We start from the raw sequence: 16,208 nt of genomic DNA, 5'->3' as shown, positions 1-16,208 counted from the left end.
TTAGATTGTTCATTGCAAAAGCATAAAATGAATGTTTTTAATGCTCGTTTAACTTTTAAAATTACATCACTATCTAGGCAATGTAAAATAATGGTCTCTATTCACAGTCAACAATCCACAAAGAAAAGTTAATTTCTGCAAAATGATTGTCATTTAACTTAGCCAGATTGATCTTATACCTGTTTCTTGGATGAATAGTTCTGCTACTGGAAAAGATGGCTTGTGATTTTATACTGTATTGTCTATTTTGCATTTCTGTTAGTATTTAGAAATCATTTACAGAAATAAAAATTATAGTTACCAAAAACTCTTGTAATCCAAAAGCAACAGAATACACATAATAGAGTAGGAATCCATATATGACACTATTTCATCTGCCTAGGAGAGGAGTTCAGCACCAGAGCTCGAAGGAGCTTCAAGTCTTTATGATTATGCTGGTTATTGTTTTCTTTGATGAGACAGTAGAGTGAGTTTGCAGAATGTGTTTGTTCTTTTCACAGACCTGAAGCTTTCATTCTGGAGTTTTCTTTTAAAGCTCGAAGAATAAAGGCAGAAATTAAACATGCGGAGATTTAATTGTTATTCCTAAGAAGTTATTTGTCAGGGTATTTTATTTTCTGATTTTATGATCTGAAAGCATCTATGTCTAGTCATACACATATTTTCTTTTTTTTTTTTTTTTTTCCTATTGATATATTTTCTATTGATACCGCCATGTTCTGGATCCAGAATTTTAACTGCTGCCCAGCATTCTCTGTACTCACATTAACCTGTACCATCACTATTAATGGCAGTGTTGAAAATCTCTCAAGGCATATAATTTCATAATAATGAACTTTCTCAACCTGCATTTTATTTTAAGATTTCAATTTTATTTTTTTTTCTTTCATATGTTTCACCAGAACAAAGCCGAACCTTCCATTAAAGCAGTTTAAATAAAGTTATGTTATGTCCTAGATCTGGTGGACAATTATCATGGGATGCCTGACAAAATAAGAGTTGCTAAATTGCCAAAATGCCATTCTGTGTCTTACACAATCAATGCATTTGTACAAACTACTAAAGTAGACTCAGTGTTTATATAGATTTCTTAATCTTTCATGTTGAAAAAGTTACACATAGTAGTAGTAGTTAATGTTTCTGTGGATTTATTTTTATTATCATTATTACTAATAATAATAATAAGGAGGCTAGTTTTTTAAAAGAATATTAAAGAAACAAGGTCAAGTTCCTCTACCAGAGAGATTTGTTTGTTCCCAGTCCACTGAAGTGAGTCCAAGCTGAATTTTATCTGTGAGAGAAAGAATAAAAAATGAAAGAAGGCACAATATAAAAGTTCCACAAACATAGACTAGATATAATAGATCATCTTTAAAGAAATTAGTTATTAAAACAAACTTGATGCTTTTGTTTAAGGTTTTCCATCCCCATTTTCTTCTGTCTCTTCTATCTTGTACCGTTTTTCCATTCTTTTGAATAATGCAGTTACTAGTGTGATAAACTAGCTATTTTGCTTAAATATTTTTAATTTCCTTATGCTAAATTCTCATCACTTCCTGTTTTATTCTTTGTGTGAATGTCGGTGTATGGTCTGGAAAAAGGAGTTCTTTTATGTCCAATTAATGTTTTACTCCAAGCAGTGCAACCACTATATTGTCTTAGCACATGCACTGACAGTCTCATTTGTTGAGTGATGACATTGAGGAGTTTTTGAGAATGTTTCATTACTATCTAAATGTCTCTTTGCAATAAATAATATACCTGTAGAACTCAAATGTTTAAATTATCAAGATTCATACAGTAGCCACAGTTCATATAAAGATAAATTCTCTGTACCTTCTCTTCTGCAAAAAGTTATTGCTTTCAAATATTATCAAATAAGTGATAATTTTTACACTGACCAGTGAAGTTTGTCCCTGTTTGGTTCAATTTAGATACTTTTTATGAATGTTTGCCACCAGAGTGCAGTTAGTTTGTTTTCCAATAAAACCCTCTTCAGATGTTTTGAGATTAGGGACAGAAATCCCATTTAGTACATGGAAAATATTCTATTTTGGCAATGGCACTGTAAAAGCTATACAGACCTGAGAGGGAAAAATAACTAAAGGAAAAAAAGGCATCTTTACATCACAGGTGTAATTGTATTTTCTGAAGAATTGCGTGTTGTAGAATGGAATGTTATCTCTCTAGAGTTTTCCAGGAAACAAGGCATGTTTAGCCAAAGCAATATAGTTTCAGTTTGAGAAACTCCTATTCTGGAGATATATTTAATAAATATACTGGCCCAACAAATTAAAGAAACAACAGTAGCCAAGGAAAACAAAATTTGTTTTGGAATAACTAGCATAAAATAGGTTACAGATAGGATTTAATACTAAAGAGATAGCAGAGTTATAACAGGTTTACTTGTTAGTAATGGAAATGTTGCAGAGCCAAACATTCATTGTTGGGGATTTGAATGCCACAGGGGCATGCTGATGGCTCTGTTTGACAGCATCTGTTGTGTCTCAGGAAAATGAGAAAAAATGTTTCCTTATTTATTATAGTCTCTACAGACTATCTGTTCACTGTGGTAATTCCCTATAACATGTAAAATCAAAGCTGAAGGTATTGTAAGGGCATCTGAAAATCATTCTGAAATGAAACAGACTTTTTAAGAACTAGAATCTGCTGGAGGTAGAATTTTATGTTGTATATTGAGTTAGATATTTTGACCAAATTCTAAGATTAACTTCAGCACTGGCTTTGCATTTTACATATTCATTCACAGGAAATGTTCAATTCAGTATTCATAAAATGCAATTTATGTTTACTACACAATATCTACATAAAGTCAGATGAATTTTAAAACCTTTAGGAGGCTATTCAGAGAACATTGTCTCTCTCAAGTGCACCAAAAACTTACAGGACATATAAGGGATCTTAATTCAGGCAAAGAAAACAGTAATGTTATATAATTTAATTCAGGTTTCAGGTTCACAATTGGTTCACAGTCGGTTTTCATTCTTCAGTTAGCTGCTTGGGTCTTTTTGATTCCTCCTTCCACAACTTCAGTAAATATGAAAAGCATCTTCTTTCAAGAGAAGAAACAGGATTCTGGAGATGAGTTGACTGGAAATAAATCAGAAGAGCTGAGTACAATCTCCGCACACCATAGTGATTCATATAGTGACTTAATAACAGCTTGTAATAACCAGGCTCTGTCATTCTTTATAGGCCCAATTTTCTAGTTACAAGTTTTTTAAAGCATCTCTTCATTGCACAATTGTTTTACTGAAACGACCATAATAACTCATAGATATTTCTCCTGAGTTATTAAAGTTAATTTAGAATTCAATAGTGTGAACAAGTAAATCAACCTGGTCTAATTAGAATTACTTACTACTTATATTGAACAGTATGTGTATGTCCCACAGAGGTATTGAGTTTTCACTGTGCCATGCATAGTGTAAAAAATCTAAATAAAGCATGTGTGCATTATCCCAACAATTACATTTCATGGTGCCGCAGGACCACTTTTTACAATCCCTTAAGCAAATCTTACTCAGTTTTATCTCCTCCATGGAGAATGTTCAAGATGAACTAGACTTTTCTCCAAAAAGCAAAGACCTAGTTATAAATTCCTGTGAGGAAGGTTATGTTCATGGCTCTGACATTAAACTGAAACACAGAAGACTTTCTTCACAAGTTCTTTTTCAGGTTTTCTGTAAAACTCTGCCTAAACCTTTCTTTAAGCCTTTCTTGAAAGCATTTACTGGATAAATGTTGTAGCACCTGTTCATCGGTTACTGCTTTCAGGGAGAAGCAAGAGCACGTGGATATGTGAGGTAAGTGTGGCCTCACAGGCACAGGCTGCCTGAAAGAATGCAGATCTTTTAAATTCAAGTGCTCAAAACATTAGACTGATACCGTAAAGGACAGTGTTAGACTGGCAATTCTCACTTGGACCCAGCCAGGATAAAAAAAAAACAAACACCTGAAGATGTATTTTGAGGAAGGAATCACTCCTTCTAGTAATCAAAGGTATAGGCTTGAGCTTTGTGAGTATCTTACCTAATTTTTCAATATTAATGGAGCTAAAGTACTAAAAACTAAACAATTAAAAAAAAATAAAAATAAAAAACCTCATTATTTGTATTCATTACTAGATTTGTTACATGACCTTTATGATATTACTATGTCACATGAGTAAATTTTTCAAGTAAATGCATATTTTTATAAGTGTTACTAATATTCCTAATGAAGCACCCCCTTTCTTGACCATTTTCATTTTATGATCTGCCGGAGTAATGTGTATTTTGTTTCTAGAGGACAAGTTTTGGGTATTCAGTGGATATGTAGCTGTGTTACGGATCAGATTTGAAGATGTTCTTCAGTTTTCTCACACTCCTTAGTACATAACTAGAAAGGAATCACAACACTATAGAAAGGGTTATTATGTACCTCTTTTCTTGCCAAGATGTAGCTTATATATTAAACCAAGAAAGGTGACTGAAGTTACCAATTAAAGACTGGAAATCAGGGTCTGGATCCAAGCAACACAAGGTTATAAAATATTGGAAATAGTGCTGTAGAAAAAGAGGGCGATCTGCAAACATTGTTTCATATATACTTGTTTGCTGGATGTGACTTTTAAAAAGGTTCTACCTTTTAGGATTCAACAGCTACTTTCATGGAATTCATTTTCTGACATTATTTGCCAAAATAATTTGCAATTCTCTCAATTTCAATATACTTATATTTGTATCTGAAAGTTCTTTAAGATATCATTTTGAAGATAAAAAAGCTGTTCAAGTAAAAAAAATAAAATAAAATAAAAAATAAATCCATTTCCAGTCTGCTACAAAAAGCTTTGATTATAGACAAGTATTGATTCACATGCTTTTATTTAGTTTCCTTTTGTGTGGCTTTTATACATCAAGTCTAACTCCATCCACAAGAAATCACATCTCATATAACCTTTCAATATCCTGTGTAAGTTAGTTCACATCTTTCTATATATGAATGGATTAGGATTTGGTTGTCATTCTCCTAGAGGTTAGACAGTGACCGTCTTTCCTTTGCTTCATTTTGCTGTTTCTAGGAAGCAATCATTCTACCTCTGCTTTTCATCTCCCCAGGCAATGTAATATTTTGGGAATATTTTTGTCAGTTCCCTGCTAATCACTTTTCATATCTACTGACCATACCCCCTGACTGATCTCTTGTCCTCTATAATGTCATCTCTGCCTACATTTGTAAGAAACCCTAGTGTATATCTAATCATCAGTAAACATGATATATAAACATTTATATGATCTCCTTCCCTCAATTTCTCTTCCATCTCTGATGACAGCTTCATTACCCTTCCCTTCTTTTGAGCCCTCTTACTTTAACATCAGTCTCATTCTCTTTTCCCTTGTTATCAGCTAGAATCACCAACACTTACATTTTTTTGCTTTGCTAGTGATTGAAAAATGCTTGGTTTCTACACCTTCCCTGCACACTCGATCTAAAATAATGCTTCAGTTGGCCTAGCCCCCTCACCATCACCATGTTTCTAACCTTTATGTCTGTAACATTAAAAGTCATCAACGTACATGTCAATCTATCTTCTGCATCAACCTCCATCTTCTGTCTGGTTTTATGCGTAGTCTTCCTTTACATTGCAAAGTGTCTTCTGACAAGCAGGAGTTGCTAAGGGAGGCATTCTTAGTAGCATGAATATAAAGTAATACCAAGAGCAATTAAAAAATAATAAAGCTCTTTTAGATACGTAGACTACCTTGGATGTGACAGTTGGTCTCTTTGACTGTTTATATATTTATCTTCCTCAGTGTTACTCATAGAAGACAAAACTGCCTTCTAGTTAATGAAATAGAGCCTTCTGCCATGTTTAAAACTTTTCTTCAAATAAACAAATATTTCAGGAAGCATTCATTTTGCCATGCGAACACAGTTTCTTCTGACTACTCAAAAAAAAAAAGGTTTAAATTTTTATTAGTCTTATGATTCAAATTTGTAAATTTAAATGTGCTTCTCTTTTCTGTGTAGCATGTTGACCTGCTACAGATAGCCACATTCATCTTGGCACAAGCAGTAAGTGAATAGTAAGAATAACTATAACATTAAAATGCCTTTTTTTTTTTTTTTTTTTTTCTTGTGGAGTCAGGAGTAAGTTGCATTTGGATTATGGCCAAATTCTATGATAATATAATAATTTTCATATGCTATCACTTTCTGTGGAACTAAACTTACATCTTTTAGAATCATCTGTGCTTTTTGGTTTTTTTGGTTTTTTTTTGGTTTTTTGGTTTTTTTGGTTTTTTGTTTTTTTGTTTTTGAAGTAAGCTTTTATTGTTCTAAATTTGGAACAACAGCATTTGGGGAAAAAATTATAATCTCACGTTTTACCTCTTTTAGGTTTACTAAACTTGATTTCTTATCATAACAAATTTGCAATAAGAAAGCACTCAAGTGACTTCATCTGCATATATGATATTTCATGAATCTTTAGAATTTTCTTCAGTTATTCTGGAAATTGGTTGGTTTTTTTTTTTGTTTGTTTCTTGTGTGTGTATGAACATGCTAAAATTTCAACACCTGAAAATGTCCTGATCAGTCAGCATTCTGTCTTGCACGTTCAGGACGTGATGTTTTGTTAAGGTAACTTAAAAAAATGTGCTACTTTTATTTTTCCAAAATTGAGAGGTAATGTGCTTGTTTGGTTATTGCAGAACTGAATCATTCAAAGTCCAGTACTTCAAACATTGTTTTCTAATACAGCCTTAATATAAATTGAGTACAGTGAAGTGTAAAATGAATGATATGAAATTCTGTCTTAATGTCTATGTATGACATTTGTAGAACAGACTGACATTTTAGCTGCTGACATGTGAATGACCTGGCACCTGAATTACACACGTTCTCTTCTAGAAGGCTTGCTGTTTTTCATGTTTTTTAGAAAGTAAACAATTATTTTCATACTGCAGATTAAAACTGAGTTACAGAATCACAGACTGGCTAAGGTTGGAGGAACTTCTAGGTCCATCTGGCCCAACCCCTGCTCAAGCAGGGACACCCAGAGCAGGGGGCCCAGCCAACTTTTGAAAATCTCCAAGAAGGAAACTTCACAGCCTCTTTGTGCAACCTGTGCCAGTCTTCTGTCAGCCACACTGTAAAGAAGTCCTCCATGCTGTTTAGACTGAGTTTGAGAGCAGAAAAGTTAGTTTATAGAATGCAGATTCATAGGTCACACTTCGAGATCTCTTTCAGATGAGATTTGGAATTTTTCATGTATCCTCTTGGGCATGTTTACATGGGTTGAATTAGTTGCCAATACTTAACAGTCCACTAAATTATCTTTCAAAGTTCAGTGTTGTATTTAAAATTATTAGGCACATACTCTTAGAATCATTCAGCAAAGTGACTAAAGAATGACCTGATAACCTTATATGAATCTCTCACAAGGCAGACTCTAGTTTCTGACTGCAAGCAGAAGAAAAACATATCTGAAACATTAAAAGTGATATGTATACATATTTATGTCATATGAGTCATAAGTCAAATGCTTAGGTTTTGTATGTATCACTTAATTATTAACAAATATTTTGGAATCTTTGGTTCTGAGTAGTGCTTAGAAACCATAATGAATGTGACTCTTTAAAATATCTAGACAGAGTCCAGAGAGGTACTTTCTTGAACTCCCACCATTTACCCTGTTCTAAAGTAGTTTTCTGCTGCACAGAGTGAATTCCACTGAATAATATTGATTTCCTATTTCAGTAAAGAGAACTATCATCTGAAACATGGATGAAATATTGAGGCTTTACTAGCTAATTAGATAGCCAGATTGGTAAATACACGGATAAAGAGTGTGCAAATATTATATATATGTTGTCCTATATAGGCTTTATTTAATTTTGAAAGCTCAAAAGCTGTGAGTTTAATTTTATTTACGTGGAAAAAAAAAAAAAAGTCTAATTAAATATTAAGAACCATGGAAAAAAATCCATTTTTATAGTGTTAATATATTCTGTATATCCATTGGTTGTGTGTAAAATCGTGCAATCCATTTTATGCCCCAGTAATTTGGAAGCACCTGAGCTCTTCTCCCTTCATACAACACCTGAAATTTCAGACTAAGCATCCTTTAAGAGCAGGGAATGTATTTGCCAAGCAGGCATTCTACCTAGTTTTGTAAAAGTCATGTGATACTTTTGTAATGGAAAGCTTGAAATAACTTCAAGTAGCACCTCACTGATGGTATTCTGTAATGCATAACCAGTCAAATTTGAAACTAAGATTCAGTTATCTAGAAATATGTCTGTAGAGTTAATTTTGTTTACATCTTAATTTTGCTCTTTTCTTGCATATGAATTACAGCTTCCTTTCAAATAAAATCCACTGATGAGACACCTAATGGTTTTCTACTTTAATTTTGCTCTTCTGCTTGCTTTTACAGTCGTCCCTCTTGTCTTTACAGTTAATACCCCTGTGTAAGCCTGGGAGAAAAATCACTACTCAGATCAAAGTACAGTTCTGAAGTCCAAATTCTTCCAACTATGTTAGCTTCATTATAAATTAGTTAGGATGAGCATTGCACAGGAAATGATTATCAACATGGTTTACATTAAGAAAAGGGCTAGGACTCCGAAGGTGTTGTTTACCATCTCTCTCCGTGCACATAAACTCGTGCAGCCCTGTCAGTACCTTAGAAGTAGTTGGAGTCTTGCTAGACACTGGCAGCGTTGCCATGGAATCTGTACTTTCACAGCAAAGCTAAAAGTGATTTCCAGATAATAGTTGAGTTAGAAAGCAAGGAAAATGAGTATGAGTAAATAAAATTCCAAATTGCCTATTATATGATTTAATACCTCTTTTTTTCTGTCTTTCTATATCCGATACAAATATGATAGTAATGCTGTTTGGAAGGTTTGGATTTATTTATTTATTTATTATGAAAAATTATAATTAAGAATTCAGAATGGAAATTATTTTTTTTTAGGAACAGAAATCAAGTACTTTATTGCAGTATTCCCATTTATGTGGAAACAATGAGGTCTTTTAATATGTGATTCTCCTTAATGGGACTATCTTGAAATTGTGCCTGTATATGGGATAAAGGCTCTGTTATTGCTTCATTATCCTGCATCTAGAAGATTTGTTTCCCAAAGCAATTTGCAGCATCCTCCTCTTTTTACTGTCACATTTAATCATTTTAGAATTTACTCTGCAGATACAACTATGTCCTAATGTGAGTTCCAGAGTATGAGCAAGTACACTGAATACTCCCTGCTAAGAGGAGAATCTAGCTGACAAGTAATAGTATCAGTGCAACATAATTATATCAGGGAGACCTGAGAAAAGCCTTTCAGGGCCTAAAGAGAGACTATAAGGAAGAATGGGAAAGATTGTAGCAGGGCCTCTTGTGACAGGACAAGGGGAAATGGTTTCAAACTAAAAGAAGGGAGATTTAGTTTGGATATAAAAAAAATGGTTTTTACAAGAAGGGTAGTGACACAGGTTACCCAGACAGGTGATAGGTACCCCATCCCTGATGAACAGTCTGGCTGGAGGGGGGCTCTGAGCAACCTGATCTAGCTGCAGGTGTCCCTGTTTCTTGAAGTTGGACTAGATGACATTTCAGGGTCCCATTCAAATCACATGATTCTGTGGTTCTATGATTATTAATCCATAATACAATGGCATAATATACAGAAAATGACACTTTCAATGATAGTTAATGTCCTACAAATTCCTACTTTACTTGAAATGTATTACTGAATATTTTTTATTGTTTCATCACTATTTGATGTATTAAAGTATGAAACAATCTTATTTGATTTTTTTATTTCTCCCACTAGTGGCCAGCATTCAGAAGCTTCCTGCTGCGTCTGTTCTAACTGACATAAATTTCCCCATGAAAGGAAGAAAAGGAATGGTTGATTGGGCACGAAACTCAGAAGATAGGGTTGTCATTCCAAAAAATATATTCACCCCAATGTCAACAGGTAAAGAACTGTATCAGCATGTTAATTTTGTGTTAACTTTAACAAGGGAATTCAGGGTTTTTGTCTCATAGGATTCCTGTATAATATGGAAGTGGTTTTATTCCAGAGAGACAGGATGGAATTTAATTTCATAATTTGAACAAAGAAGAAAACCAAGAGATTGGATCGTAGTTATGGTAGTTCAGTGTGGCCTGAAGCACAGCACTTCTGAGCCCTCTGCTTCTGTTCCATCCCAGCAGACTGGACCATTCCAACAGATGACATAACTTTTACCAAATAATGCAGACAGATTACCCCAGCTTCAAATGCAACTTACGAATGCCTTTAGAAAATTTATTTGCTACATCTTAAATGTTAAAGACAGTCTTTGAGGACGCTTCGTTATAAAAGTAGATGAACTAGCATGGATGTCAGTACACAGTAATGGATTTTTGAAAATGTGATTTTCAGTGTTTAAGTCTTTTGATATATTCCTAACAGTGTAACATCTTTATTAAATGATTCTACAGTATAATTCAAATTTATGGTAGTTTATTGAAAATAATTTTTTTTATTGGAGAGATAAATGATATTCAGGAGTTTTATTTTATGCTGATCATGGTTTGGGAAAGAGTATTTTAAAATCTTTTTTTCTTACTCTTTTTAGAACTAGATGAATCAACTGTATTTGTACTTGGAGCAGTGCTATACAAAAATTTAGAGCTCATTTTGCCCACTTTGAGGTAAGCAACTCTGTAACCATAAATACATTATTAATTAGCATAACTACATGTCTGGATAGACTCAAACAGCTGTGACCAAATGTACAGAGGTATTACGGGATTTTTTTCCTATAGTTATTTGAAATATATATGTTATGTTTTGTTCATGATTAGTTGCTTGTATTATAGAGATAGGTTTTTTTAACAAAATATTCTGATTTCTGTTTTATTTAATCTACATTAAGCTTAAAAAGGAAACATTCCCTTCAATATGTGGCTCAGGCCACGTGTATTTCTCACTACCATTGATCTAGTTACTACTTGTGTCCTTCATTGGTCAACTAATGTCTTTTTAACAGTAAAATAAAATGGCTTATATTTTGTCACACTACAGTAAGTGTTAATGAAGTCACAATAGAAAGGAGAATGATTAGAAACCCTTTGGATCACCTTTCCCTATTCTATTTCATTAAAACTTTAGGAGTTGAAACAAAGGTTGGAAAACCAAAAGTGTTGTCTTTGAATATAATTTGACAAAAAAATAAAAAATAAAAAAAAGTACTAAGATAAAACAAACAAACAAACAAACAAAAAACCACATAACTTCCCAGTAAGGTTGCAAAGTGCTGTGCACTGAGTAGCTACAATATTAGGGATAGAAATCTCCCTGCACCAGAGTACAATGCGAAGAGTAGGGTCCTGGCAAGATACCTGTCAGCCTGCAGAGCGCTGGCAAGAGCCATTTATGCCTACAGCACAGAGACAACTCATCCACTTCTGAAGTATCAGTTAGCATTTTGCATTTGCTGTGCCAGTCCCTGAAATTAGCCCCATATTAGAAAAACAGAAGCAAATGGCTATCACATTTAGCCCTTTTTGGCAGACTATGGAGAAATTCTGCCAGTCCTAAAAAAGCAGTGAAGTGGCCAGGTACCCAAGTACCTTTCAGATCTTTGTAGTGTAAACCTTACAGCACAATCATCCCTTTTCAGATTACAGAGGTCAATGGTTTTAATTTAAAGAACATGAGTGTGAAGTTTCGGATACTTATATTCGCTTGTATGAAGAGCTTTTCCTTGCATTTATATAATCCATAAGAAAATTGAGATTTTTAAGCCTTACTGTATTTTCACTAGAATCAGTAGCACCCCAAGTAGAAGGAACAGGGGCATAAAATTACAGCAACTTAAGTACTCTGGGCTGTGTTAAAGTTCACTACAGTTCCCAATTTGCTTTTATCAGTTCTGCTTTCATCTGGTTGCTGATTTCTACAGCAAAATTGACCATTTCCCTGTACAATTCAGTTCATAGAGAGGCTTTGTGAGCTTCTAAAGCAAAATGGTCTAATAATCTAAGTGTATATGTTCATAAATGAAGTCTTTAGAAATTCAAATACGAAGATATCCCACTTTGCCTCTGAATATGTTCAGTATTATTTGAATCCAATTCTCAGTTGCCCAAGAAAAGGAAATGAGCGCTATTACTTTCTGTTATGTGCGTGAATAAGGAATAAAAGTCCTGATTAATCTGTAATGTTAAAAAAAAAAAAAAAAAAAAAAAAAAATCAACTCGGTACTTAAAATCTCTCTCTCTCTCTTTTTTTTTTTTTTTTTTTTTTTCCAGGAATATAGCACCTCAGTCCTTCCCTCTGCTTCTTTAATATTTATAAAGAAATTACACTAAAACTTATGCAGTTTACATCTCTTACCCCATCAGGAAGTGTATCATACTGGATTACTTTGCCCATAGTGATCATATTCAAAATTTGATCTTATGACCTTAAAATATTACCATGAAGTTACACAATAGTCGATGAGAACTGCACAGTTCCAATCCATTTTCATGCATTCAAACCATTTTAGCATTCATGCAAACATAACTCTGTATTGGAAAAAAAGTGGCAACTATATTTAGTGCTGAATTTGTTGCACTGTTAGGCTTTTCAGGAAAATCAAACAAACAAACAAACAGAAAAGAAATAGAATTACAATGCAGAATTACCATGACAGCAAAACAGCTAAATAATAAAATTTTATTAATACTATTATTAATTCAGATATGAAAAACACAAGGAAGGCAACTTTGGAATTTCTTCCTAAGACTTTACTCAAGATAAACTTGTTTTTCTTGAAACTTCAAGGATTTACTCAACTACAGTTCCTGTCAAATTTAATACATTTTCTCAGTAATAAATTTCAAAATTTCACCCTGATGTGTGCATTTCTAGAAAGCCAACAGAACACCATCCTGTTCAAGTTCATTTCTCATTGCAGATGATAGATTTTTTTGATGAAGGAGAAAGAGACAGTGGTGAAGTCAGTCTCCACCTGTCATATTGTACTTGCGCAGGAACTGTGAAATAGATTCTATGCCATTCCTAACAAGAGAGGTATTGAGATCCACATATTGCATCTCTCAGGAAGTTATGTAAAATCAGATTATTTAAATTTCAGAGTATTTTTTCTCAGCACCAAAAAATATGTGAAAAACGGTCCTCAACACAAATACCACTTGCACTGCACTAGTGGTGTTGAGACAAATTGTTCTGACTGAAACACTTCTTTACTTGGGAATATTTATAGGTAGCACCTACTGTATGTATGTAATGCAATGTACAGCATGCTCTGAAAGTTTTCTAAACATTAAATGTTTGTCTGTTAGAGAACTACATTTTTTGTCAATACTATGAGTCCTTACAGTGAAACCAATGAAGATATAGGAATTAAAGAAAGTAGAAAGCAACATCCATTAAATTTCCATTATTTGATTTAGCTGAGTAAAATCTGACTAGTTCATACCTTTTCCCAGAAGAATCATTTCACACCTTGTGCTGACTGCTCATTTTCTATTACTAGATTCTATTTCTATTGCATTTAGACATGACAATGATCCAGCAATATGGAATCCTCTATTATATACCATTTTTCTAGAGAAAATAATAATGAATATATATATATATATATTGATTGTGAGATATAGTTAAATCTAAAATATCTAGTTCATTCTTTGATAACATCTGCCTGTTAAGTTTTTCAGTAGGGTTTCATTCTTTTTTCTGTGTGTCTCTATTGAAAGCAGCATTACATTCAAAGGGAACACAGTCTGATAAATGGCAGTTCTTTTAAGCCTTGAGGGGTTTATAGAGAGCAAAGATGAACATAAACATTATGTCAACATATCTTTATACCCCTGTTAGCATAACCTTGACGATTCCCAGATTTGTCCTAGATAGGTAGCTGCAAGCCATTCTGATCTATGTTTTAAGTAGAGAGATACACTGTGAATTAGGGAAAATAACATAAAAATATTATTTTGAGTAAAAAGATACTGTAACATGAAACCAGTACTAATCTGACTTATCCAGGGAAGACTGATTTTTATTTTTTTATTTTTTGGTAGGATTTCAGTCAGAAGAAAACTGCAGACTATTATTCAAATATATTTAGGTGATGAAGTTGCCCACTCATATACCTAGTCAATCATTTTTCACTACTGGAAACAAATAATTTTTCTCCTGAGTGCAGAATCAGCACTGCTGTAGGCTCTGCCACTGCACTCATCCATCTTCAAAATTTTATGTCTAACAGGTGGAAAAAAAGTCCAACACAGCTCTTAGAAAGGAAAATGACTATATCTTATAAAATATAACTAGTTGGTCTACTTTGAGATAAGTGAATGATATGCACTCACAAGCTGACAGAATGTCTGTGTCTCTGATGCATCCTTCTAATTAGTAAATCATACTTTAATGTCTGCCATTTCTGCCACCATTGTTGTTTTTCAACCTCTACTGTGTCATTTACAGTTGGTAATGAGTAATGGATTTTACCATTTCTGAAAATATACATTTCTCTATGAATATTTGACAAATAAAGTTAAGTTTAAAAGTTGTTTGTTTTTTCCCCCCTAGGAATTTTACAGTTGTTAATTCAAAAATTATTGTTGTTACTATACGACCTGAACCTAAAACTGCGGACTCTTTCCTAGAGATAGAACTGGCACATCTGTCTAATGTAAGTACAAAGACAATTTATATGATCTTCTAAGAGTGTGTATCGGGTCATATGAAAGAAAGGAGTAGGTTTGGTTTAAATATCAAAGAATAAAACCCAGTATAATCACTAAAGTTCAAATTGAATTTGAAGAGTGAGTAAATGCATTTTGTGCAACTGTGTGTGCAAAGGAAAATTAATCATTGTTCTGTGTATTTTTAGGTTTTCTTCCAAACAGCAATTTCTATGGAAAACTCTCTATTAACTGGTTTGATGGATAAAAATAGAAAACTCACTATTGTTCTGCATACTTAATCTTTTGTTCCCCATAAATGCCATAGAGCTACATAGTGCTTTAGGACTTTTCTTTTTTGCTTTCATTATTTTCTGCTGAAATGCCAGTTAGTACCTAACCTGTTGTAGCAGACTGAAAAAAAAATGTTCCCCTTCCAATTTACCTTGCTTCTCTTAAAATGTGTGTGATTTTTGTGCAATTACTTTTAATTCTGTAATATTTTCATCTAGTTTACTGTTAAAAATGCTTTAAATATGAAAAAGTCTAACTCCAAAGAAAAAAAAATAGTAATAGTTACTCTTTCTGCTTTTGGCAGTTGCCTGTAGCCAGAGGAAGAATAAAATAAGTATTTTCCTGGAAATTTTTGTCCCTTATAATATCAGGGAAAAGACCGTTATGTAACTAAGTTGGTGGTAGTTTATGTGAAGGCATAGCAAAATAACTCTATTTATATCACTGAGAAAGTATTAGAATGTACTTTAAATAAAAACATAAGGAGATAATCATAAGACACATAGTTACTAGAACTTTAGTAAATGGTATTGTTATGCAAAGGACTGTAAAGCTATGACAATATTTTTTGTTATGAACAGTTTCCCTAGGGATCACAGTTATAAAACAGTTGCAGAAGTTTCCAGTGTTTCATTCAGTAGCTACTTTCAACTAATGTGTCTGGGTGAAGGTATGGTGAATGCACTTTGAACCCTAGATCAGTTTACATTTTACACCGGGTTAGAAAAAAATGACTGTTTTGGCCTCAGTGGTAACTGTGACTCACCAGAAAAACTCCAATGCAGGGGACATATGATTTTCTTCAGGAATAGTTAATAAGATATTTTATTATCTTATTAACTATTATTATTATTAATTATTAACTTATTATTATAAGATATAGATATAATATATAATAATATAATAATATCTAATAATATAGATATAATATATAATATATAGAGATATAATATATAATATAAATATAATTCCTATATTTAATTCATTTTTATGACTAAATAAGCCAAAGTTTGTATATACTATGATAGGAACTAAAATAATATAATAATAATAACAATAATAATAATAATAATAATAATAATAATAATAATAATAATAATAATAATATCTATGTTCTCTGACAATATTACATTATTATAGGTTTAAACATTAAAGAACATCACAGTGAAATTTACTGCAATCTTTACGCAACATCAAACAACAAATAAAAAAGGAG

At 32.8% G+C, this 16,208-nt stretch overlaps 1 protein-coding gene across 23 annotated transcripts in view; it reads left to right on the top strand.

The window, feature by feature from the left end:
* Positions 1 to 16,208, top strand: part of ADGRB3 (adhesion G protein-coupled receptor B3) — a 426,584-nt gene that overhangs the window by 235,373 nt on the left and 175,003 nt on the right. For all 23 annotated transcript variants that reach the window (XR_014944219.1, XM_085542010.1, XM_085542007.1 and 20 more), the window contains 3 exons: positions 9,846 to 9,992; positions 10,639 to 10,714; positions 14,604 to 14,706. Coding sequence is in view for 22 of the 23 variants with exons in the window: in XM_085542010.1 (XP_085398136.1) it covers positions 9,846 to 9,992; positions 10,639 to 10,714; positions 14,604 to 14,706 (326 nt within the window). In the remaining variant the exon portion in view is untranslated. The remainder of the gene's footprint in view (positions 1 to 9,845; positions 9,993 to 10,638; positions 10,715 to 14,603; positions 14,707 to 16,208) is intronic.

This window comes from Coturnix japonica, chromosome 3 (assembly GCF_054131305.1).
Source record: "Coturnix japonica strain WE chromosome 3, WE-NBRP24, whole genome shotgun sequence".
Classification (NCBI taxonomy): domain Eukaryota; kingdom Metazoa; phylum Chordata; class Aves; order Galliformes; family Phasianidae; genus Coturnix; species Coturnix japonica.
Note: the sequence above shows the minus strand (reverse complement) of the source record. Positions and strands in the feature narration are given on the sequence as shown.